Source organism: Dermochelys coriacea, chromosome 9 (genome assembly GCF_009764565.3).
Source record: "Dermochelys coriacea isolate rDerCor1 chromosome 9, rDerCor1.pri.v4, whole genome shotgun sequence".
In the NCBI taxonomy this organism is placed as follows: Eukaryota; Metazoa; Chordata; order Testudines; family Dermochelyidae; genus Dermochelys; species Dermochelys coriacea.
The window spans coordinates 55,357,241-55,383,560 of NC_050076.1; the positions used below are offsets into that span (position 1 = coordinate 55,357,241).

Below are 26,320 nucleotides of genomic sequence, written 5' to 3' on the forward strand. Positions count from 1 at the left end.
GGGGGAAGTCCCGGATGACTGGAAAAAGGCTAATGTAGTGCCCATCTTTAAAAAAGGGAAGGAGGAGGATCCTGGGAACTACAGGCCGGTCAGCCTCACCTCAGTCCCTGGAAAAATCATGGAGCAGGTCCTCAAAGAATCAATCCTGAAGCACTTAGAGGAGAGGAAAGTGATCAGGAACAGTCAGCATGGATTCACCAAGGGAAGGTCATGCCTGACTAATCTAATCGCCTTTTATGATGAGATTACTGGTTCTGTGGATGAAGGGAAAGCAGTGGATGTATTGTTTCTTGACTTTAGCAAAGCTTTTGACACGGTCTCCCACAGCATTCTTGTCAGCAAGTTAAGGAAGTATGGGCTGGATGAATGCACTATAAGGTGGGTAGAAAGCTGGCTAGATTGTCGGGCTCAACGGGTAGTGATCAATGGCTCCATGTCTAGTTGGCAGCCGGTGTCAAGTGGAGTGCCCCAGGGGTCGGTCCTGGGGCCCGTTTTGTTCAATATCTTCATAAATGATCTGGAGGATGGGGTGGATTGCACTCTCAGCAAATTTGCGGATGATCCTAAACTGGGAGGAGTGGTAGATACGCTGGAGAGGAGGGATAGGATACAGAAGGACCTAGACAAATTGGAAGATTGGGCCAAAAGAAATCTAATGAGGTTCAATAAGGATAAGTGCAGGGTCCTGCACTTAGGATGGAAGAATCCAATGCACTGCTACAGACTAGGGACCGAATGGCTCGGCAGCAGTTCTGCGGAAAAGGACCTAGGGGTGACAGTGGACGAGAAGCTGGATATGAGTCAGCAGTGTGCCCTTGTTGCCAAGAAGGCCAATGGCATTTTGGGATGTATAAGTAGGGGCATAGCGAGCAGATCGAGGGACGTGATCGTTCCCCTCTATTCGACACTGGTGAGGCCTCATCTGGAGTACTGTGTCCAGTTTTGGGCCCCACACTACAAGAAGGATGTGGATAAATTGGAAAGAGTACAGCGAAGGGCAACAAAAATGATTAGGGGTCTAGAGCACATGACTTATGAGGAGAGGCTGAGGGAGCTGGGTTTGTTTAGTCTGCAGAAGAGAAGAATGAGGGGGGATTTGATAGCTGCTTTCAACTACCTGAAAGGGGGTTTCAAAGAGGATGGCTCTAGACTGTTCTCAATGGTAGCAGATGACAGAACGAGGAGTAATGGTCTCAAGTTGCAATGGGGGAGGTTTAGATTGGATATTAGGAAAAACTTTTTCACTAAGAGGGTGGTGAAACACTGGAATGCGTTACCTAGGGAGGTGGTAGAATCTCCTTCCTTAGAGGTTTTTAAGGTCAGGCTTGACAAAGCCCTGGCTAGGATGATTTAACTGGGACTTGGTCCTGCTTTGAGCAGGGGGTTGGACTAGATGACCTTCTGGGGTCCCTTCCAACCCTGATATTCTATGATTCTATGAAGTCTAGCTCTCCTTAATGACGCATGAACTCTAATGTCCACATGGATTATATAAATACTATCAAGCAGTTTTTCGACACAATTTTTAAAAAACCTAAAATTAAATTCAAGATCTAATGCAACGTTAAGAACATGAATTTAAATGCACAAGGGGTCTTGCATACATAAAACCATAGCTACCATGATAAGGAAAATAAATCATCTGAATAGGCAGAATACTGCACAGTCCAATGCCCCAATGTTTTGAGGTTGTAAACATTTCTGGAAGACCACTTGTTTCCACACTTCTCTTGCTGACTGGACATTTGAGAAGGGAGAGAAGCTATTTCCTGAAGTATGTAGAAAGGGGGCAGTAATGGAGTATGCATGATGCATCCTTGATGTTCACAGCAGAAAAATTGTTAACAATGGAAACTTCATCCAGATTTCAACCAAACCAAACTTGGCCCCTAGAAAGGTTCACTTTATTTGTCCTTTTCTTAGAGACAGACTTCAGTACTGATAAACAGTTACTAAAGAGAAAATCCTGATTGTCTATCAACAGGCACTTCTGATCCAGTATCAAAGCCCAGGTAAGTCATCGACTCCTGAAGACTTCTCAATGCTAGCATAAAGCTGATCTAAGGAGATCATAGTCTGTTTAGATGAAAGGGTAGCACTTGTGCTCCATGCTTCTTGTACTCTATTATGTGTATCACTTCAATGTGACACTTTTGAGGAAATTTTTAATAAAACAATATTGCAGTCTTGTTAGGAATAATTTTACTGGAACTTCATACTGCTAGCAGCTTAATCAATGACTACTGGCTTGTCAATTCCAAATCCCATCACTAACAAAATACTACTTTACAGTGCTCTGTCTTGGAAGGTGCAGTGCAGATAGTCTGGTCAGTTCTTTACTAATGGTGCTGCTTTAGCAACAGCCTCCCGGAAAGACCTTGTTAGTTGTCTGCTCCATTAAGAGATGGGAAGACAATCCAGATCTGCTCTCCTGGTTTCAAACAAACAGTCATGAATGGTTATTGGAGGCAGGACTGACTTGCAAATGGAGCTCAGTAGCAAGAAAAGCCTGCAGTTATTATCTGGTGTTGCTGTTATCGTTGCTTAGGAAGATTTTGAAGACAAGGATAACGAAGCTGAGATACAGCTCAAAATAAAAAAATCAATCATACTGAAACGGAAGTGTGCATGAACCATTTATATTTCTCGCTTAAATTCAAAGTTACACAAACAGAGAACATTCCCCTAAACCCTTTAAGATATCTAACCATTTTTACACTACTCTGATCTTAAAAAGATAACACTCAGAAAGGGGAAAAACAAACATTTTAAAAAGTTTATTTCTAGCCCTGAAAGAACAAAGTTAATAAACAAAGTAATCAAATACAGTAGTTAATATCGCAGAAACAATTAAATAACAGAATGAGATTAAATTAAACAAAAGAAAACATTAAAATCTGCATACAGTAATAAAAAATAAAGCTTGAACCTACATCCATTTCCATCTGGCAAAGCGAAGGAGAGAGAAAGCAGACCAGAGAGGTTTTTCAATTCCAGCTATAAAGACCTTTAACAGTATCCTTGATTTTCCACCCTTTTCTGACAGCAGAGTTCAATTACTCTGCAACACTGTGAAGCACATCTCTTGCAACTACTGAGCACAGAGGTACTTGTATAGTGAATATTCAGATGGGATGTGTGACCTCATGTGTGAGCAAGCATGTTGACTTGGTGACAAGTCAGGTTTATTCCAAGTTCTGTGCTAAAAAAAATCATAGAAGAGAAGTATTCTTGTTCACTTGCTTTCAAAAACAGTATGCTGCCAATCTCTACTCCCGACTAACTATTGTCGTGTGCCACTGTTGAATTTATTCATATGCATATTTGTGATTGTGCCTGTCACCTGAGGTGACTGCTAGAGATCTAGGAATTCTGGCATGTTCCGAAGTGATATTTTGCTTTCAGCATCCACTCAAACTCTGACTATTCTCTCTTCACCTGCACTAGTTATTCATCTGGGCTGGGGAGAACAAATGAGCTAGTCTCAGTTCTAACCTGGTCCGTCATGGGAAAAATGGACACTTGGAAGACATATGTAACACATGTTCAGTTAGAAGATTGATGGCCAACCTACTGACATGCAAACTGCACAATGGTTACACAATGAAGCACAGAGCAGCAACTTCCCTATGACTTTTTTTTGCCAGCTTACTGACTCTACTTAACTATTTTCCCTCACTTTGCTGCAGAAATTAAATGTTCCCAATATTTCTGGTCTTTCCTTGATCTCTCTCCTTTGTCCCGATTACCTTCTGCCAACAGGAGCAAAAGAAACCTTATTGTAGAATCATATACATACAAGGGGCGCTCTTGTGCGCTTTTTAACTGTAGTTCACAGTACTCTAGGCCACATGAGAAGCATTAGGATGAATTTTGGTAACTCCTGGATGAGGTTTATTTTTTATTTTTATAAAAGAATTAAAAGTTTAGAAATCACCCCTTAAAGAGACACAGTTCTAGACAGATTTGCTATTGCAACATCAGAAGGAAGTTTTCTTTATCAATAAGACTGAATTAATAAGTTAAAATTACTTTATGATTTTAAGTTTACTTGCTAATTTAAAAAAAATTATATTTATATGGTAGACTACGTTTTGCTACCTGGGCACGGGGGGGAGGGGGAGCGAGAGGGGCAGCAGAGGCGCAAGGAAAGCCAAGTTATACTCCTGCACCAGGAGTCTGGTTTTCACAAAGTCCATTGCCAGCAATGGACACACAGGGAGCCACTGATGAGAAAAGATGAAAGATAATCCAGTACTCCTTGCTTCTCCCTATGGACAGGAAAATCTTTTACTTTGAGTCACATGTATTGAAACCAGGCCACTGCCATTCTACTATTTATAGTATCAATGGCTTTCAGTACATAAAAAATTTGTAAGAGGGGAAGCACATCTAGAGTATTCAGCCCACGACATGACACTTCCTTGGAATGAAGCATTCTAGTGCTTTATGGCTAGTGGGCTGCATATTCTTTTGATTTATTCTTCTCGTTAAAGTAATTCAGCTTGTTAGCTGTTACACTAGTGCAGGGGTGGGCAAACTACAGCCCACGAGCCGTTTTAAGCTGGTCCTTGAGCTCCCGCTGGGGAGTAGGTTCTGGGGCTCACCCTGCTCTGGTCCTACAGCTGGGGCGCAGGGTATGGGGCTGCTCTACACAGCTCCCGGAAGCGGTCGAATGGTCCCACTCCGCTGCTCCAGCCAGGGGCCACACTACACAGCTCCCAGAAGCCGCGGCATGGCCCCCCTCCAGCTCCTACATGCTCCGCAGAGGTGGTGCGAGCAGACGGGGAAGTGTGCAAAACCGCCTGGCTGTGCCTCCACATAGGAGCCAGAGAAGGGACATGCCACTGCTTCCAGGAGCCGCTTGAGGTAAGTGCCATTTGCAGCCTGCACCCCATAGCCTCTCCCCACGACCCAACCCCTCGATCCTAGCCCTGATCCCTCTCCCGCCCTCCAAATCCCTCCATCCCAATGTGGAGCACCCTCCTGCACCCCAAACTCCTTATCCCCAGCACCAACCCAGAGCCTGCACCCCCCGAGCCAGAGCCCTCACCCCCCCTGCACCCCACTCCCCCACCCCAGCCCAGCTCGGAGCCCCCTCTCGCACTCTGAACTCATTTCTGACCCCACGCTGGAGCTCGCCCCCCCAACCAGAGTCCTCACCCCCTCCTGCACTTCATCCCAATTTTGTGAGCATTCATGGCCCACTGTACAATTGCTATTCCCAGACATGGCCCTTGGCCCAAAAAGTTTGCCCACCCCTGCACTAGTGTTTACAAGAATTCAGACTGAAGTGTGGTGTTTCTATTTCCTACATGAAGATATCTTGTTGGTGCAAAGCAATTTGCTAGTGCAATTTGTTGAAGGATAAGTTCTGAGAGAATGAAACCCCATGATATATAGGCTCAGGAAGTGAAAGCTAATTTGTTCAGGTGCTCTAGGCAGAACTATATCTCTGTTACCAAAACCCAGAACAGCCATTTCTATCCGCATATAAATATTGAAATTATTCGTACACAGAAGAAAAGAGCCTTCCCACAGTAAAAAAAACATTCGTCAAACTCTGGTTTACGCAATTTGTCAGACACCAAATGGAATCATCTCACCCCAGGACCCGGACTCTCTCTGCTTGACATGCACTGCCAGTTGGGAATGCAACACAACTGCTTAGCACCAAATTAGTGGCTATTCTTTCATGTGCATCGTTTGGCACATTACAGTTACAAATTGCTCCTTATGAAAATAATCTATAGGTATAAATGCAGGAATTTCAGTGGCTGAAATCAGGGACCAAGGATACTTCTATGGTTTCTACTGTTACTTCAGTTGGCACCATCTCAAGAACTCAACAACTCAAGTTACTCACTAGCTCTTATAGGAAGGCACTTTTTTCTTGCACTAAGTGTTGTCTTCTGCCATCCTAGCTAGTAAAAGGTCTTTAGTGAGAAGGGGCCATCATGGCATGACGACTTTCTCCAGTCATGCATCAGCCACTCCAGTAAGCCCCTTTCATGTCTGCTGAAGCTACTTTCCTGCCTCAGACTGTCTCTCCATAGAACAGCACTTTGGTGTTCCCAGGTGTTCATAAGCTCCTGATTGAATTATAAAAAAAGAGTCTTGGATCTTCATTTTCCTCAGCTCTGATGAATTATTTGTTCTTTTGATTTCATTAGTAGAAATGCAGCACATATAAAAATGGAAAAAATAGCTCTAATACTTAAATCTTGACAACTCCAAGGTTGTTGCATTATTTGCTTTTGGGAATAAAATTACAACATATACAAAAATTCATTTGATACAAAGGAGGGAAATGTAAAAAAGTCAAAGGCACCAGCATAAATCCCATAGCCTAAGTAAGAGCATAGATACAACACTTGTTTTAAGACCATCCACTACACCACACAAGACATCCCTTCTGCCTTGGCCAACAAGTCTAGGGAAGTTTGGGGGAGGAGGAGGAGAAGAGAGGAGTGGAGAAGGGAAACAAACAATGGGAAGGGGGTTTTTTCCTCCAACATCTGCTCCCTTTTCCTCATGTGTAGGCTGACCTCCCAAAACCTGACCCACCACAATTTGCTACACTGAGATGTCTCTCTTGGATTAGAAGTTCCTGGAGCAGCCACAGATCAGAAAGACAGCTGAACTCTTCTCTTCCCCCTCTCCCTATACTCTACTTACAATCAGATTTCATTTAAAGTTAGTTTAAGTATCTGAGTCATTAATTCTACAGTACAGTCACATCTAAATTGTATGGTAAGGGAGGAGGGGTAAAATGTACCTTCACATTTCTGTCACACCTGCTGTTAATCTAGTCATACAGGAGATGGCCAATACAACTTGAAAGACGACAGGAAAAGGGGAGGAGAAGGATAGAGATCAGCAGATAAAATTAATGCCTCTCTCCAAAAGCTTGAACCTGTCATTCAAGTATTGAAAGTACCCAAGAGGGCACAATGAATGGGACCTGTTACAGCGAAGTCATCAAAAAACTTAAAACCCCAGGCATGGGAAGCAAGATTCCTGGCCTGTCTGCAAAAGAGGTGAAAGACCAGTGATTCAGTCCACAATTCCTTTTGGACCCTAAAAAGGGTTTACTTAAAAGTCACCATATTTCATTTCGAGTGTCTTCTGGGTGAGCGTTTTTCCCTTTTGCAGACTTTTTTCAACCCCCCCCCCCAACAAGAGTAACAATTTTCATATATTACAAAGATTTTTTTTAAAAAAAAATGAAGGCCATGGCAACAATGTTAGCGGTTACTCTTCATTGCTTCTTTGGCTGCCAGGATCAATGGCGTCAAGCTAGACAGAGGTTTGGCCAGTTTCAGGAAAGGATGCTGCCAGGAACAGAGAAACACAGTAAGTTAGTAAGAGTCAAATTTCAAAAACAAACTATTGTATTTACATAGCACTTTCTATCCAAGTTAAGAAAGAACTTCACAAAGGTGCCTATACGCAGCACCTCAAGGAGATATGCCCAGCGAACGATCCCATTGTAGCACAGATTTGTTGACAGCTATTCCTCCACATAGCAATATCCAATATCCCTGGCTAGCCCCTGCCCTCCTCTTTCCAACAACCTTCCCCATGCAGAGATATTCCTTTTTTTGATATTTTCCCTCTACCCTTTTCTGTGTTTGCTGTGCTGGCTACTGCAGCCTCTGTTTAACTAAGCTGTGGTGTCACTGAAGAATCACCACTGGCAAAAAGCAGCCAGTAGTGATTGCAGTAGAAGAATCATCTACATTTGTGTTGCAAATTTTGATTCCTGTGTTTCCCTCCCACTATTCCCCATTAAATGATCCTTCAGTAGGAAAAGGAAGACAAAGACAAGCATCTGTCAGCACTAGCTGACTACTGTTTTAATGACAGGTTTCAGAGTAGCAGCCGTGTTAGTCTGTATTCTCAAAAAGAAAAGGAGTACTTGTGGCACCTTAGAGACTAAAATTTATTTGAGCATAAGCTTTCGTGAGCTACAGCTCACTTCAGCCGATGAAGTGAGCTGTAGCTTACGAAAGCTTATGCTCAAATAAATTTGTTAGACTTTAAGGTGCCACAAGTACTCCTTTTCTTACTGTTTTAATGACCTTCAAATTTCAAGCTTTTGGGAAGACTCCAACCTACGTATACTTTACCTGTAACAGTTCTTTGGCTGATCCTCTTTTCTCTACATCCATCTCTAAACAACGATTTAGAAAATCCCGGAATATTGGGGACAGTTTCTCTGGATTCTGCAGCTCTGGTGTGCCATTAGTTGCTATTAAATACAAAGCCTGCAAACCGAGAAAGAGAGAAAAAGGTTGTTACACCCAAGTCATCAGTTAAAATTCTAAAAACATGTGATTTGCAATGTATAAGTATTTCAAGTTAGAAGAAGCATTTATTGAAGCACATCTAAAAAGGAAAGGAGATTGACAGAGCAGACACTGACTAGCATATGACAATTAAGTTTCCTCGCTGAATCTTCAATTTGGATGCCTGATGCAAGTACTGAAATGTCATTTTTCTTTTTTCCTGTTGTGATCATTATACTAATCATGTAAAACAACCAGGAAGTAAACTTAGACTTTATCACATATATTCTCAAAATTCTCCCCCTTAAGATAAAACAGGAATATGCATGATGGACTAGGCAGGGTACCTCATTTGAATATGTATAGTATGCCTTTGTATACTTTGCAACCACTATTCACCACTAATCTAGCTCCTACAAATGAATACATGGGCAGATTTCGTGCTACAAAACAATGTCAATGAGCAACTATGGAATAAGAGCAGCCCAAAGACAGACTCCCACCACAAGGATGCTGAGATAAAGAGGGTTGCTCTATGTGACAAAATGTGGACAGAGTAACACTACACATACCTGATTTGGTTAAATATTTGGGCACAACTTCTGAACTCATTTCTCCACTAAGGACTGGGAATGTTAGAGGCAATGCAGTAGGCCTGGTCTACACTTAAGTTAGGTCGGCATAGCTCATTCTCGGGGTGCTGTAGCTATGTTGACCTAACCATCCAGTGTAGGCACAGCTAGGTTGACAGACGAATGCTTCGGTCTACCTAGCTGCTGTTGCTCAGGGAGGTGGAGTTCCTACTGCGATGGTAAACCCGTATCTGTGCCCCTGTAGCACCCAAAGGATAGACATGGCCTGAATCTTGAGGGGGTAAAAGGAATACAACCTGCTTCTCCTCACGTTGGTAGATGCTTGTAAGAATGGCATTGCACAGTTTTAGCAACTGTTGCTTGCTTTTGTTAGTAACAAGATGACTATAGATACTTAAGAATTTAGGGTGATGGACACTATAATAAACATATCATTATATATGGAGAAAGAGCACAAGTCTATTTGTTGAAGCATGCTTTGTACTTTGTTCTTTGTAATTTAATTGGATTTACTTTTCTGAGCCTACAGAAGTTTATTGCTGGCAAAAGACTGTCAGTACTCAGATATGAATTCTACTATTTAACTAAAAAACAGGTACTGTCAAGATGCTTCAACCATGTTCTGGAGAGACCATATCTAAGGGTGAAAGGGTAATATCCTCCATGTCTATTAGATCATCCTCCTTTATACTGGGAACTACCTGCACTAATTACCCTTGATTTTTTCATGTAGATTCCTGTCCATTAGCAACTGCCTTGACTGTACTAAACAGCCATCAGCTGATAACCATTTAAAAACACTTCTAACCTGGTTTGAATTCAAACCTGTAGTCTATAAATTAAAAGTCCCAAATCTCTTCACATTTCTGAGCCACTGTTTTATATGCATGATTGATGCAGCACTCCTAAAGGATGAAATATCTTACCCTCAGAGGGTTTTCATTGAGGTATGGGGGCTCTCCTTCCACCATTTCAATAGCCATGATACCCAGAGACCAGATATCCACTTTAGGGCCATAGGCTTTCCGTGTGACCACCTCAGGAGCCATCCAATAGGGAGTCCCAACCATGGTGCTGCGCTTGCTCTGCTCTGGGGTGATCTGAGCACAAAAACCAAAGTCGGCTGCATGATAATAAAGGAATTAGTTAATGACTGTTAATTCAGTGTATCCTAGTCTGCTGTGAATCCCATCTCAAAGCCCCAATTATCTAACAACAAATTTTTTATTACTATAGAAACATCTTTTGCATCTGTACATTTGCAATCTCAAAGTTTTCATGTATTTTTCATGTCACAGCAGAAAGTCCAACCAGCAAGTTGATACAAACACTGAAGAATATATCCTACTACAAATAAAGTCCTACTTAAAGAATTAAGTTCTTTTTTATAAAGGTATTTTGTGGTCTCCTATAAAAGAGTGATGTTTTGTCTAATCCCTCTTCAAGCCACCCAGAATTCCAACAAAAAGGGAACAACATGTGTGAAAACGTTTTTGTGCATGGCTGTAGACTTTATACTATGTTGTGTAATGTAATGGTCCTGAACCCAAAAGGATGACATCATCAGATTGGACTCCAGTCCCAGTACAAAAATAGAGTTACCACATATCCAGCTTTTCCTGAACAGAGCCTTTTTTTGAGCCTCCTTTTTCTGCCCAGGCAGGATTTTCAAGTAACAGCCATGTCCAGGTTTTTGCAGAGCAGACAAGCGGCAGCTCAGAAAGAGCCTTAATTGGTCCCTCCCCTGCATCCTCAGCTGATTGGTCCATTCCCCTACAAGTCATAGCTGCCAGATCCCACCCACCCAGGTCCCATCTCTCCTTCCTTGTGAAGGGATCTCACAGGCAGGCGCTGACTGCTGGTCGTTGCTGTGTCCTGGGCTTGTGCCAGCTGCCCTGCCACCATGACAGTTCCCCCACCTCCAGTGGGCATCCCTCCACCACCTCCCATCATTCCTCTTTTTGGGAACCTGAAATATGGTAACCCTATACAAAAATAATTTTGGTATTTATTTTTGTACTTACCAACTTCAGTATTTTAACCACAGGTTTAGCTACTGAATCATTGCACTATGGTTAATACAGGTCTGGAAGTGAGACTTTAGATATATGAAGCTACTATAAAGTATATTCAACAGAAAAAAGCTTAGAGGAACAAAGCCATCACCTAGATAAGGAAACAGCTGAAGAGCAAGCTAGACTCATTCTATATAGATTCATTCAAGGTCTCCACCTGCTGGCTGGAAAAGTGCATTTTCTTATTAGCTCAGATCTTAGACACAGCAAAATAAAGACTTTGCAATGGGGAACAGGTTTTGTTTGTTTTGTTTTTTTAAATCTTTTTGGATTTTTGTTTTTAAATCAGACTATTATAGGTGAAAAGTTATGGTTCAAAATTAACACATTTGGGGTTTGGAGCATTTTTAAAATGAAACATTTTAAGCTTAGATTTACCAAGGGCCACATCCTCAAAAGACAGGTTTCAGAGTAATTAAATATATGAATTAATATGCAAACTAGATACCATTAACTTGGATTTGAATAGAGACTGGGAGTGGCTGGGTTATTACACATATTCAATCTATTTCCCCATGTTGTTAAGTATCCTCACACCTTCTTGTCAACTGTCTAAATGGGCCATCTTGATTATCACCAAAAAAAGTTGTTTTCTCCTGCTGATAATAGCTCATCTTAATTAATTAGCCTCTTACTCTACCTTTTCATGTTCTCTCTCTCTCTCTGTGTGTGTGTGTGTGTGTGTGTGTGTGTGTGTGCGCGCGCGCGTACACGTACACACACCCACCCCCCGCTTCTTACTATATGTTCTATTCTATGCATCCGATGAAGTGGGCTGTAGCCCACGAAAGCTTATGCTCAAATAAATTTGTTAGTCTCTAAGGTGCCACAAGTACGCCTATTCTCAAAGGAGCTCAACACCAATGTGCTATGATGCTCTTTGGAAAATTTGGCCATTATTTTAGTACCCAAATGTAAAATCTCTTGAAAATCTGGCCCTTTATTTTTACTGGAATGAATGGAAATGCATCAACAATGCATTTTCAATGTGTATTCCACCCTGCTATTTTTTCCAACCTGCAGATCTCACTTCTTTTCAGGAATGGAGAGCACCAATGAGGACACAATCTCAGCAAAAGCCAGGGTTTAACCTAAGATTTATATTAGTTTGAGAAATAGGATTTCAAACTTTAAAAATGCTTTTCCCTACATTTTAAATGCTAGTACCAGATAATGCTGACAAATGGATTTCATGCCTGAAAATCTTAACTGCTGTCTGAGGGCAGTTTAGCAAGCTACTATCTACCTCCTTCCCAGTCTCCAAAGCAATAGCAGCCAGTAGCTCATCTTGCTACTCTTTCATAAAGGCTTTCCCCTCTAGGTCTATAGCATCATTCACTTAAATTCCCTCAAAGGGTCACAGTCAACCTGAAATCTAGGCAACTTCAAAAATGTGACAGAAGCAGCAGCTCTCTTACAGGGCAGACTATTAAAATCCCTGGGTGCCCCAGAAAAGCCTTCTAGCCTCCACAGCACCAGCAGGGAGAAGGCAGGTGAGGGCCTCTGCAGACTATGCAAGGAAAGGTGTTAAGGAGAACAGGCACTGGCAGCCCATCCATTCTTCATCCACCTGGGGATCCCCATTGCATTCACACTGGCCTCCCACTGTCAGCTTCTTCAGAGACAGAAACGTTGGAAAAAAAAAAGATACCTTAACCCACAGTACCATCCTGAGCGCCGAGATGCCCTCAAGACTGCTCAGGCCCCTTCTCCTAGCATGGGAGTGCACATCAGCCACCTCCCATGGACCAGGTCAACCTGCCACCATCTTCACTACAGATACTTCCTGTGGGTTGTGAGATGGGTAATAGCTCACGCCTCCTTCACCAAATAGAGGATTACAGATTCCATTAACCTCAACAGATTCTACAGCCACCTGCTTCAGCTAGCAAGTTTCTATAGTTACTTTCCCCTGCTCCCCCATGCCATCTCTGCTGATCCCCTTTCTTTCCTCTTTCAACCACCACCTCTTCTTCATACCTGTTCCTATCACCTACCTCACCTTCAACCTGTCCTTCCTTAAATCTTTCCTCTTTACACATCCTCTGCTAGAATCCTCTCTCCATTCAATCTCTCCCACTCACACCTTCCACTGCCTCCCTTCACTTGTCACCTCATTAGGAAAGTAGCCTGCAAATACTTGGTTTGTACACAAAGCGAAAATTCCACAGCCCTATAAATGACAGATATACCGTTAAGAAGTGCACTTAATGTACTTGAGTAACCCCATTATGTTTCACTGTTCACCTTTCCCCATTACTGTTTACAAGCTCTCCCATGTATCATAACTGAAATTAGACTACAAGCTCTTGGAACTGGGAACAGTGGTAGATTTCCCAGGTGTTCAAATCCAGAAAGCAGCTTTCGAAGTGTCACCCCATGTCTTCTTAGGCATCTGTGTAGCGCTTAGCAAACTTTTAGGTGCTCAGTGCGTAAATCTTAATGCACCTCTCCCTAAGCACTCCTGACAACTTCTGAGATTAAATTCACTAAATTTTTCAAGTTTTTTGTTTTCTTTCCCTACTTGCTGTATGAAAGACGCATACAACAACCGACCGCATAATATGTGCTGTCAAATGCACAATATAAAACTGAAAACAAAAAATATTTCCCCAATCTCCAACATTATTTTTACCTTTGTAGTTTAAAAAAAAAATTAACTACTGTTAAAAGTAAGACAAGTGCCACGTCCAGCACAATAACAGGTTTCAGAGTAGCAGCCGTGTTAATCTGTATTCGCAAAAAGAAAAGGAGTACTTGTGGCACCTTAGAGACTAAAATTTATTAGAGCATAAGCTTTCGTGAGCTACAGCTCACTTCATCGGATGCATTTGGTGGAAAAAACAGAGGAGAGATTTATACACACACACACACAGAACATGAAACAATGGGTTTATCATACACACTGTAAGGAGAGTGATCACTTAAGATAAGCCATCACCAGCAGCGGGGGGGGGGGGGGGGGGGAGGAGGAAAACTTTTCATGGTGACAAGCAAGGTAGGCTAATTCCAGCAGTTAACAAGAATATCAGAGGAACAGTGGCGGGTGTGGTGGGAGGAAGAAATACCATGGGGAAATAGTTTTACTTTGTGTAATGACTCATCCATTCCCAGTCTCTATTCAAGCCCAAGTTAATTGTATCCAGTTTGCAAATTAATTCCAATTCAGCAGTCTCTCGTTGGAGTCTGTTTTTGAAGCTTTTTTGTTGAAGGATAGCCACTCTTAGGTCTGTGATCGAGTGACCAGAACGATTGAAGTGTTCTCCAACTGGTTTTTGAATGTTATAATTCTTGACGTCTGATTTGTGTCCATTCATTCTTTTACGTAGAGACTGTCCAGTTTGGCCAATGTACATGGCAGAGGGGCATTGCTGGCACATGATGGCATATATCACATTGGTAGATGCGCAGGTGAACGAGCCTCTGATAGTGTGGCTGATGTGATTAGGCCCTATGATGGTATCCCCTGAATAGATATGTGGACAGAGTTGGCAACGGGCTTTGTTGCAAGGATAGGTTCCTGGGTTAGTGGTTCTGTTGTGTGGTGTGTGGTTGCTGGTGAGTATTTGCTTCAGATTGGGGGGCTGTCTGTAAGCAAGGACTGGCCTGTCTCCCAAGATCTGTGAGAGTGATGGGTCGTCCTTCAGGATAGGTTGTAGATCCTTGATGATGCGTTGGAGAGGTTTTAGTTGGGGGCTGAAGGTGATGGCTAGTGGCGTTCTTTTATTTTGTTTGTTGGGCCTGTCCTGTAGTAGGTGACTTCTGGGTACTCTTCTGGCTCTGTCAATCTGTTTCTTCACTTCAGCAGGTGGGTATTGTAGTTGTAGGAATGCATGATAGAGATCTTGTCTCTGTCTGAGGGGTTGGAGCAAATGCGGTTATATGTGATATATGCCATCATGTGCCAGCAGTGGCCCTCTGCCATGTACATTGGCCAAACTGGACAGTCTCTACGTAAAAGAATGAATGGAAACAAATCAGACGTCAAGAATTATAACATTCAAAAACCAGTTGGAGAACACTTCAATCTCTCTGGTCACTCGATTACAGACCTAAGAGTGGCTATTCTTCAACAAAAAAGCTTCAAAAACAGACTCCAATGAGAGACTGCTGAATTGGAATTAATTTGCAAACTGGATACAATTAACTTAGGCTTGAATAGAGACTGGGAATGGATGAGTCATTACACAAAGTAAAACTATTTCCCCATGTTATTTCTCCCCCCACCCCACCCCCCACTGTTCCTCAGATATTCTTGTTAACTGCTGGAATTAGCATACCTTGCTTGTCACCATGAAAGGTTTTCCTCCTTTTCCCCCCCCTGCTGCTGGTGATGGCTTATCTTAAGTGATCACTCTCCTTAATCTTAATAAATTTGTCTCTAAGGTGCCACAAGTACTCCTTTTCTTTTTGCGAATACAGACTAACACGGCTGCTTCTCTGAAACCTCTCCTTATAGTGTGTATGATAAACCCATTGTTTCATGTTCTCTGTGTGTGTGTGTATATAAATTTCCCCTCTGTTTTTTCCACCAAATGCATCCGATGAAGTGAGCTGTAGCTCACGAAAGCTTATGCTCTAATAAATTTGTTAGTCTCTAAGGTGCCACAAGTACTCCTTTTCGTCCAGCACAATAGGATCCTACTTGGTTTGCAGCCTTTAGGCAGTACTGAAATACAAATGTGTAATTTTCATCCTGTCAATTAAATGGACAGTGCAAAAGCACTTGAAGCAAGTTCTGACAATCTGAAAGGAGCCAATAAGGCAGCTCCGATTAGTGCCAGCTTCCCTCACTGGCAATCCTTGTATCTTTATTTCATTTTACACTGCAGGTTACTCACATTTACAAACGCATTCATGTGGTAACAAGTTACTTAAACATCCTTCTTGTTTGATACACTCAAAGTCAGTAACTTTCAAATGCTCAGAATTACAAAACCAACTATAGTGGGCAAAATTCTTATTTGCAAAGCGGAATGAATTCTATTGCTGATTATTAGTAAAAATTCATCTCAACTATCTGTAACAACTATGCACTTACAAACGTACTATTCATTGCAAAATGTTTAAAAAGAAACAGCAGGTTAACACAACTGTCTGGCACTCACTGAGTTTAACTGATCCATCCATTCCTAAAAGTACGTTGTCACTCTTAATATCTCTGTGGATTACCTGGTTGGCATGTAGGAACTCTAGTGCTTGCAAACACTGTAAAGGGGAGGAGGAAAAGGAAAACATTTAGCAAAAGCAAATACAGTTTGTGTATTGTGAATCAAAAAGCAAAGTTTATGTGCATATAGTGCAATGTGTAAAAAGGTAGCAGGTATTACTTTAAATATCCAGCGGAGGAACTCTCATGATGAGAAACCAGACTACTCCCATCCAAAATTCACTGATGTCAAAACCTGCTTCTTTAACCTCAGAGAATACACTATTTCCTTGCCATTATAGAATTGCAAACTGAACTAAAGTGCTCACTAGCCAGGCATCATCCAAGATTCCCCAAAGTTCCAAAGCACTTTCACTTTGCTAAGCGTTACTTTTTACAGCTTTCCAGTTGTTGGAGAATCCTGACTGACTATTGAGATCAGTTTCCTTTGGTAGAGTTTCACTATAAGGAGGATGCTTCACTCTTAAATATATGTAGTGCTTGCTATAAGGAAGGGTGCAAAACAGTTTCCTTTATAAACATTTTTACCTAATTCTAGCCCTCTCAATTATTCACTTTTTAGGCTGAAATTTTCCATGTTGGGTTTCTGCCTAAAAGTATTATTTGAGGAAAATCCCTCCTGCTATTTGAGTTCAGCAAAAGTAAAAAAAAACCTCTACATTCTTCCTCATTGTAAAAAAAAAAATATATATATTTTTTTATTTAAAAGGCTACAACCAAAACAGTTGAGTTTGAAACTTTCCACAAATTAACCCTTATTGAGGGTTACATACATATGCTCAGTTTAGAAAAGCGGTTTTGATTTACCAGTCATGAGTATTCAGAATTTACATGCTGGGCAGTAGAAATATTGGTTAAGTCAAATGGTGTGCACAGTTTTAAGTAAGTTTTAATCTTAAGTTTAAACTCATTCATGGGCACCTAGTTAAATGCAGAGTATTAATTTTCAATTTACTGGAAACTGGAGACAATTTAACTTTGAATTTGGCATCTAGACAGATCATTTTAAAACCACCATTTTCTTTAAACTTGGCTTGTTTTGTATAATCTTAATGAGACCTAGAAATGAAGCTGAGTTTGAAATCAACAGCTTAAAATTTTTTGCCTGCTTCTTTTTTAGATCTATTCAAAATCTAAAGCAGTTAAGAATATAGCTGGGCTCTGAAGAGCTCTAGCTTTGAAATGATTTAAGGTGAGTTAAGCAAGAGCCCACTCTTGCTGATTTTACACATTCATAATCTTAAAACTTGGCTTGATCTTACTTCTCAAAAACAACAAATGTTTCCTGAACAGGCATGACTTTTACAGATTGCCTTGAACACTGTCCTATCCTGAATAACTATTGCTTAATACATCATCTAGTGCAGAGGTGGGCAAACTACGGCCCGTGGGATCATCCTGCCCAGCCCCTGAGCTCCCAGCTAGGGAGGCTAGCCCTCCAGCGCGTCCCCTGCAGCTCCCCGTGCCCTGCAGCCTCAGCGCGTTGTGCCGCCAGCTCTCTGGCCCACCGCTCCTGCCAGGGAGCACAGGTGGCATGGCTGTGAGCTCCTGCTGCTCTGAGCAGCATGGTAAGGAGACGGGGAGTGGTGGTGGTGGTGGTGGGGTGTTGGATTAGGGGCTAGGGGTCCCAGGGGGCAGTCAGGGATGGGGGTCGGAGCAGTCAGGGGACAGGGAGCAGTTGGACTGGGCGGAGGTTCTGGGGGCAGGGTTCAGGCTGTTTGGAGAGGCACAGCCTTCCCTACCCGATCCTCCATACAGTTTTGCAACCCCGATGTGGCCCTCGGGCCAAAAAGTTTGCCCACCTCTGACCTAGTGGCTAGCCCTCCAGATTCCTCAATAGACCCTCCACTGTCCCCGTTTATTATGTTTTGAGTTTTTTTTCTTTGTTTGCTTTATTTTAGTTTAAATTGGTTTAAATCCTTAAAAATGGTCAAGGAGCCTGAATTGATATAAAACCTTAGATTAGTTTAAACTGATGATGTTAAGACAGAGTGCTTTAGAATTAATTTAGGTTTAAATTACTGGTCTGATTTTAATGCCATCATTAGAGATTTAAGATGTTAAAACAAAAACTGAGGCTAGGAATTCAGCCTCAGAAGTTTGCTTTTAAAGTGTTTTATGTACTGCAACTGGAAAAGAAAGTTGAGTTTTATTTTGAAATGGTCTTGCTGAAAATTCTCAGATGAAATTGGGAAAGTGCACTTTAGAGCATGGACTATTTCTTCCTAAAGATTTGTCCATCTCTGGTTGTGAACAGACCCTTTAGGTACTGCAGCAAAATGAACAATAAATATAAAGAAACTGGAGAGGCCAAAAAATTGAAGATAAATTAACTGGTCAAAGATTTCTGGAAATAAAAATGCAAATTAGTTAAAACACAGATGGCAAACTGGAAATAGCTAAGCAGGAGTATACTTATTTTTATTAAGACTTTATAGGCTAAAAAACCATTCTTGTTCACATCTGATCTTACTGTAACTAGTTACTTTTACATTTACTTACATCTTCTATTTGCATATGAAGCAGCTCTGGTTTCCTCACATCCACACATGTTGACGTACGAGGGTGCTTCCCAGCCCATTCCTCGCAGTGCATCATCTAAGCAGATACCCAGCTGATGCGTGCTAAGGGCTTTTAAAACCTTCCCATGCAGGGTAGATAATACAATTACCCCAGCAAGTTTGTGCTGGACTCTTGCATTCCAACTCAGGGAAATTGTTGGGATGTGATGTCAGCTAGATTTTTAAGTCTCCAGGTTTGATAACGCACATCTTAAGATCATCACAGCTACAATTTGTTATTTAAGTTATTTTTCAGAAAATAGCTGAACAGAGAAAGCACATCATTCCATAATTTAATGTCTGAATGGACCACAGAACTAATTAGAGAGGGAACAAACATACTCAACCATCCAGTCCATTGCCATGCCGATGTAGGGTTGTACCCTCTGGTATCCAGTTTTACCCAGTCTATTCATAAGCCTTCTCGGTGATAGCTATTCCACCCTTCCCCTTGGAGACTACTCCACAGGATAACAGAGCTCAGGTTTTCTACATATTCAGCCCACTTTTTTACTCATTACTCTTGGCTATATACACTCATACAATCATGGATTTCCCTGTTATTGTTTACACCTGCTAAATATCTGTAGGTTTGTCTTCAAATCTTTCTTTGAAAGTGAATCACTACAGCCACCTGAAACTTTTTGTTGTGCTTCTTTGAACTCCATCCAGCCTGTCAGTACCTTTCTGGTAAAATGATAACCAGAATGAACATAATATTCCAGGTACCAAATAGAAAGGGACACGCCTAGCCTAATGCTCCATGATTTGAGGTATCTATATACAAGCCCAAAACTCCATCAGCTTTTATTACCATGTTGCATTGCAAAATCATGTCTCATTTGCTTTCTGCTGTCACCTTTAGCCAACTCTATCCATAACTGGTTCCCCTCCCACAGCTTTGGAGTGTTTTTCCCCAGATCTTTTAGGTTGCATTTTTTTGTTACTCATTTTGTTATTTTTCTGCACATCTCATCTTCATATTTTTTCCCCTGACATCACTAGACAGTCAATAGAATTCTCTCCAATTAAATATCCTTTTTGCTATTAGTTAGAATTCTGCTTAATTCCTCTTTCCGATTATTAGTGAAGAAGTTAAATGAAGCCTGGACATCAAATCAATTGTTGCAGTGGCTGGCGAGTAATGTAAATGTATCTCAAAAAATAGGGCAAGAAGATTGCACTCTCACCCCGTACCCACAGAAACATAACACCCACCTCTCTGCAAACAGCAGCAATCTGTGCCTCATCCATGCAAGTTTCTGTGACCACATCAGTGAGTGACCCTCCAGCAAGGTACTCCATCACAACAAACAATTCATCACCTACAAGAAAACTGAAGGCAGAAAATATAGAAATAAACTCATTTGCCAGGAGTGGAGAACCAGGACTGATAAATGACTGACAGTGTATTGTAGCAACTGTTCAAGAGAATACTTCACAACAGGGCTGATAAAATTCACCCTAAGGTATTTAAGGAAATAGCTGAAGCAATCATGGACCCATTAGAGGTTTTCAAGGTCAGGCTTGACAAAGCACTGGTTGGGATGATTTAGTTGGGGATTGGTCCTGCTTTGAGCAGGGGGTTGGACTAGATGACCTCCTGAGGTCCCTTCTAACCCTGATATTCTACGATTAGCAATCAAATGGTTTCATGGAGGAAAGGTGAGGTCCCAGAGGACTGGAGAAGAAGACATAGCACCTGTCTTTAAAAAGGGGAACAATGAGGACCTGGGGTATTACAGACCAGTAAGACTAACTTCAATATCTGGAAAGATACTGGAATAAATGATTAAACTATCAGTTTGTAAGCACCTAGAGGATATGATAAGAAATAACCAGCATAGATCTGTAAAGAACAAATCACGCCAAACCAACCTAATTTCCTCCTTTGACAGGGGTACAGGCCTAGTGGATGGGGGGAAGCAGTAGACGTGATCTATCTTTTTTAGCTTTTTGGAAGTCCCACATGATATTCTCATAAGCAAACTAGTGAAATGTGGTCTATGAAATTACTAAGGTGGGTGGTGATTGAAAAACTGTACTCAGTCATTATCAATGGTTCACTGTCAAATTAGGACGACTTATCTCATGGGGTCCAATACTATTCAATATTTTCATTAATGGCTTGGATAATGGAGTGGAGACTATGTTATAAAATTTACAGATGACACCACGCTGGGAGAGGTTGCCAGCACTTTGGAGGACAGGATTAGACTACAAAATGATCATGACAAATTGATCTGTAATCAACAAGATGAAATTCAATAAGGACAGGTGCAAAGTACTACAATTAGTAAGGAAAATTCAAATGCATACATACAAAATGGGAAATAACTGGCTAGGTAATAGTACTGCAGGAAAGGATCTTGGGGTTATAGTGGATCACAAATTGAACATAAGCCAACAATGTGATGCAGCTGCGAAAAGGGGAAATATTTTGAGGGTATATTAACAGTAAGACACAGGAGGCAACTGTCCCCCTCTACTTGGCACTTGTGAGGCTTCAGCTGGAGTCCTATGTCCAGTTTTGGGTGCCACTCTTCAGGAAACATTTTGAAAAGTGGAGAGAATCCAGATAAGAGTAACAAAAATGGTAATAGATTTAGAAAATCTAACCTATGAGAAAAGGTTAAAAAATGGGGCATGTTTAGTCTTGAGAAAACAAGACTGAGGGGAAGACCTGATCATCTTCAAATATGTTAAGGGCTGCTATGAAGAAGACAGTGATCAATTGTTCTCCATGTCCAGTGAAGGTAGGACAAGAAGCGATGAGCTTTACCTGCAGACAGGAAGATTTAGGTTAGATATTAGGAAAGCTTTCTAACTATAAGGATAGTTAAGTATTGGGATAGGTTACCAAGGGAGGTTGTGCAACTCCCAAAATTAGAGATTTTAAAGAATAGTTTAGACAAACACCTGCGAAGTATGGTGTATTTGGTCCTGCCTCAGTGCAGAGAGCTAGACTATATATGACCTCTTGAGGTCCCTTGCAGCCCTACATTTCTATGAGTTTTAGATCAATTAGGAACACACATTTTTAGGCAGACAGACTGGATTTAAAAGCTGGGGCCAAACTTCTCTTACCAAAATGCCAGAAGATCTTTGTTGACTAAAAAAAGTCAGTATTACAACTTTGCATATCATCTAAAATAGCACCTCCAGCAGCTCTCCAACCCCAGTTTGGGATATTCGTTTGGTACCGAATCAGAAAAGAATGCTACTTGCTGAATCACCAGTCCTACGCCCTGCAACACACCTAACTTTTGCCTTGTGATCTCTTAACCCAAATACTCACTGTACTGCCTGAGTATAGGGGGGCCAGGTGGATTTGTATTTAAGGGGATAGCACAACGTGCTGCCTGTGCTACTCGCCACATAGCTATTTTTAGTGATTTTTAGAGTGCTAGCTCAAGCAAAGCTAGTATGTCTGTCTACCTGAGCTGGGAAGCATTCTTCCAGCTGCAGTGGAAAAGTACCCACAGTGATCATAGAATCATAGAAGATGTCAGGTTAGAAACCTGACTCCTGGGAGAAGGAAGATTAACAGTTCAATTGTCTGCATTTACCTGTCTAGGAAATTGACTATGTTGGGATTCTTTAACTCTTTCATTACCAGGATCTCATTAATAATCAACTCCTTCTTGGGCTGCTTCTGCAGGTTTATCTGTTTGATAGCAACCTGAAAACAAGGGGAAAGGGTAAAATACAAGATGAAGCGTTAGTCATACAAACCTGAGTGCCAAACAGTTGCAACACTAAACATTTATAATATTGCAGTAAAAGTGAACTGACTGCTTAGAACAGAGGACTAGACAAGGCATGTGGGTTAGCAGTAACAAGGGATGATATGTCAAACTGTCCAACACCTTGCTGTGTGTAAGCTATGTACAAGGTAGGACTGGAGCTGTATTTTATAAAAAAGGATAGCAAATCAATAAAGTGGCAGCACGACTATTCCAGACAGTGAGCCAAATTACACATCAGAAAGTCAGTGTTGGTGCAAGTTTCTGCAAGGAGTAGCTTGCAGCATGAGGGGAAGCAAAGGATAGGGTTATGGCAGGAAAAGAACAGGAAACTATGAAGTGATGTGACGGGCATGTCGTGTTAATTGCATTCCCTGCTGTTAATTCCCCTTCCATTGCCAGTTACCCCAAATTACTAATGTGCAACTTACACCACTATTAACATCACCCCATCACAGTCAAGGAAATGCAGTGCCAGCAAAAGAGTCACTTCCAACACAGTGCTGATCAGAAGAGAGAGAAGTGGAGTCCTAGCCTCCCATATGAGGGGAGATTGAAGAGGCTAGGACTTTTCAGCTTGGAAAAGAATGTAGGGGGAATATGATAGAGGTATATAAAATCATGAGTGGTGTGGAGAAAGTGAATAAGGAAAAGTTATTTACTTGTTCCCATAATATAAGAACTAGGGGCCACCAAATGAAATTAATGGCTAACAGGTTTAAAACAAATAAAAGGAAGTTCTTCCTCACTCAGCACACAGTCAACCTGTGGAACTCCTTGCCTGAGGAGGTTGTGAAGGTTAGGTGTATAACTATATAGGGGTTAAAAGAGAACTGGATAAATTCATGGAGGTTAAGTCCATTAATGGCTATTAGCCAGGATGGGTAAGAAATGGCGTCCCTCACTTCTATTTGTCAGAGGGTGGAGATGGATGGCAGGAGAGAGATCACTTGATCATTACCTGTTAGGTTCACTCCCTCTGGGGCAGCTGGTATTGACCACTGTTGGTAGACAGGATACTGGGCTGGATGGACCTTTGGTCTGACCCAGTATGACCATTCTTATGTAGGAAGGGTTTGGGGGACAGAAATGAAATCACAGTCAAGAGAAGCTATTAACAGGCTTGAAGAGGAGTGATTTTGTAGTGGATACAAGTGATAGTCAGTGCAAGGTTTTCAGAAGAAGGCAATAGGATTTTCTCAATATGTTTTGTTCTGAACAGACTAGCATTTGGATAAAAGTGCGTTTGTGAGGCAAAAGGAGCTGCAAATATGAAGGTGTGAAGTGACAATGACCGAAAGAGTGATTCAGTAAAGTGAGTGATGAGATAAAGGCAGACATGTTGATAAACAGGTGAGAGGTGAACTTTTACAACATAGCAAGACAAGGAAGAAAGAGAAGCTTTGTGGGGTGACAACTTCAAAATTACAGCCATAAAGTCTGAAAAGAAGATCAAGGTTGAGAAATTGAGAGGAATGAGTTGGACCATTAATAACTATGGTATTCTTCTTGCCGAGAACCATGTCCATCTATGAGTTGGAAGTACATGTTTTATAATTAAGATAGATGAAATGGTTTACTGTCTGACATATCATCCCCTCCAGAGCTAAAACAGCTTTTAGAGCTGGCAGCTGCATACTGTCTAAATGCTGCACTGAGGTAAAAGAAGTAATGAGGAAGCCATGTGAAAGATGGTTTCACTGCTAGAGGGAGGAAAGAGATTGGAAGTGATCAAGTGCTGAATCAATGGTCAGACACTGGAGATTTCATGGTAACTACACAGAGGATCGGTAGTGCTACTGGAAGGGACAGGGAAAAGCTGACAATGTGTTACTGCCACAGACAGATGCAATTCTGGAGTGGAAGAAATAGCAAGCTCTGTTTAGAGTAGAAGAGATGTCCAGTGAGTGAAGGACTGAATTGGCAGTGCAAGGGAGTGACTCTGGAGATTACAGAATAGCAATAGCATTGCTGAAGATCAGAAGGAAACCTGGGAGAGGAGCTATGTCATGTTTTATTGTGAATATTACAATACTGCATATTTTGGCACATCAGAACTTTAGTTTAGGTTTTCTTGTTTTGGGGTGTTTTTTGGGGTGAGGCAGAGGTTTTAAGGATTTGAGCTATTATTGTACCATGGGTTCTGGAGAGATAGGCAATGGAAAGCGTTTTTATAGGGTAGGTTGGTTGAAAAATGTACAGTGAGTTAGTTGTCTCTAACAGGAAGTAAAGAAGGGCTAGAAAAATGGAATCCAGGTATGGGATTTTGTTACAGATGGACAAGCACATAAAGTGCTTAGTGTGAGACAGGTAAAGGAAAGTACAGGGGGAAATTACTCATTGCATCCAGGGTGTGGTTACTCTTAGGCTGAAGAGGTAGAAAAGAGGAAAAAGCCAACAGCTATAAAGGTGAGAGGAAAAACTGTAGGTGAGAACATTACAGCTATTAGCTAAATGAACATTCAGGAGCCAGAGGAGGTGGTGGTAGAAGGAGAGACTGACTGAGCTGATGTGTAAAGCAATTAAAGAAAAGATGACTTTAGAAAGAAGCCAACAATTGTGAATTTTAGTTGTAGGGGACCAGTGGAGTAAAAGATGTTTGAAGGAAAACACCAAAGCAAATAGGATGGTGAAGGCTTAATGAACAATTTGTAGATGACAATGATGCCACCACGTCTGCCAGGTGGTATGGATATGATCAATGGGAAGAATCTGGGAACAGGATATGGAGAAGGTAGCCTAATTAAAATAGAAGGAATTGTTTGGTGAGAAGCAATTTCCATATGGGCAAGACTATCATGGTCACAGATGAGGCTATGTAGAAGGCTAAATGCAAAATTATTGGTCAGAATTCAAGACTATATTGACTACAATACGTAGAGGTTAAACGGTTTTCAAAACCCACAACTCTGAACTTCTTGGTCCCTTTGCATTTCATTGGAAAAACAAAATCCTATATTTAGTATTCATCATCTGGTTGCTACAAAACAAGGAATGCACTGTTACAAATGACTATCACAAATCTTCTACTGGGAAGTAATGCCAGAGATGGGAGCCACTGGTAAAAATACCTATCCAATTCAATCCGTCACCCATAGCTGCAGATTTAAATGGAAAATATTCATACAGAACACACAGATCCTACCTCCTGTCCTGTTGCCACATCGATAGCTGTGAAAACTGTACCTGAAGCCCTGTGAATACAAGGTATGTGATCAGCTGTATGATTTCAAATCTAACAAGGATATACATGCACAGGCAGATCACAGATTTTTTTTTTTATTATTATTATTATTTTTTTTTTTAAAGTTTTGCACATCTAAAAACTGTCAGGAATTGCGCATTGGGTGAAAAAGTACTTCCTTTTGTTTGTAAAAACCTGCTGCTTATTAATCACAAAAGCCAGGTGTCAGCTGATGAATTATGTGAAAGTGTAAACACATACTTCTCTAGTCACTTTTTCCACATCATTCATCATGTTATAAGTCTTTCATATTCTTCCTTAGTCATCTTTTCTCTAGGCTGAATAGTCCTAATCTTTTTAGTCTCTCCTTGAAAGGAAGCTGTTCTATACCCTTGAGAATCTATGCTGCTCTCCTCTGAACCTTTTCCAGTTCCACCATATTTCTTTTTGGGCGGACAGAGCTGGACACAGCATTCAGGGTGTGGGTCCACGCTGTGGATTTATATAGTGACATAGTGATATTTTCTCTCTCTCTCTTTCTCTTTCCTAATAGTTCTTTTTGACTGCCACTGCATAGAGTGGAAATCTTCAGAGATCTATCGACGGTGATGCCAAGAGCTCTTTTTTGGGTGGTAATAGCTTAGACCCCATCGTATACGTAAATACACGTATAGCTGCGATTATTTTTTTCCCACATGCA

The 26,320-nt window shown here is 41.4% G+C and overlaps 1 protein-coding gene across 7 annotated transcripts in view; it reads right to left on the minus strand.

Moving 5' to 3' along the window:
• Positions 1-5,902: 5,902 nt before the first annotated feature.
• The window catches only part of PAK2 (p21 (RAC1) activated kinase 2), a 78,396-nt gene continuing 57,978 nt past the window's right edge, over positions 5,903-26,320 (minus strand). For 6 of the 7 annotated variants that reach the window (XM_038416080.2, XM_043491964.1, XM_043491965.1 and 3 more), the window contains 7 exons: positions 25,582-25,630; positions 22,260-22,372; positions 19,909-20,026; positions 16,068-16,167; positions 9,811-10,007; positions 8,133-8,270; positions 5,903-7,334 (listed from right to left, as the gene is read on the minus strand). In XM_038416080.2, coding sequence (XP_038272008.1) covers positions 7,248-7,334; positions 8,133-8,270; positions 9,811-10,007; positions 16,068-16,167; positions 19,909-20,026; positions 22,260-22,372; positions 25,582-25,630 — 802 coding nt within the window. In that variant the 3' untranslated portion in view covers positions 5,903-7,247. Of the gene's footprint in view, positions 7,335-8,102; positions 8,271-9,810; positions 10,008-16,067; positions 16,168-19,908; positions 20,027-22,259; positions 22,373-25,581; positions 25,631-26,320 lie in introns of those variants that run through there. The other variant, XM_043491969.1, reaches the window with a different exon arrangement.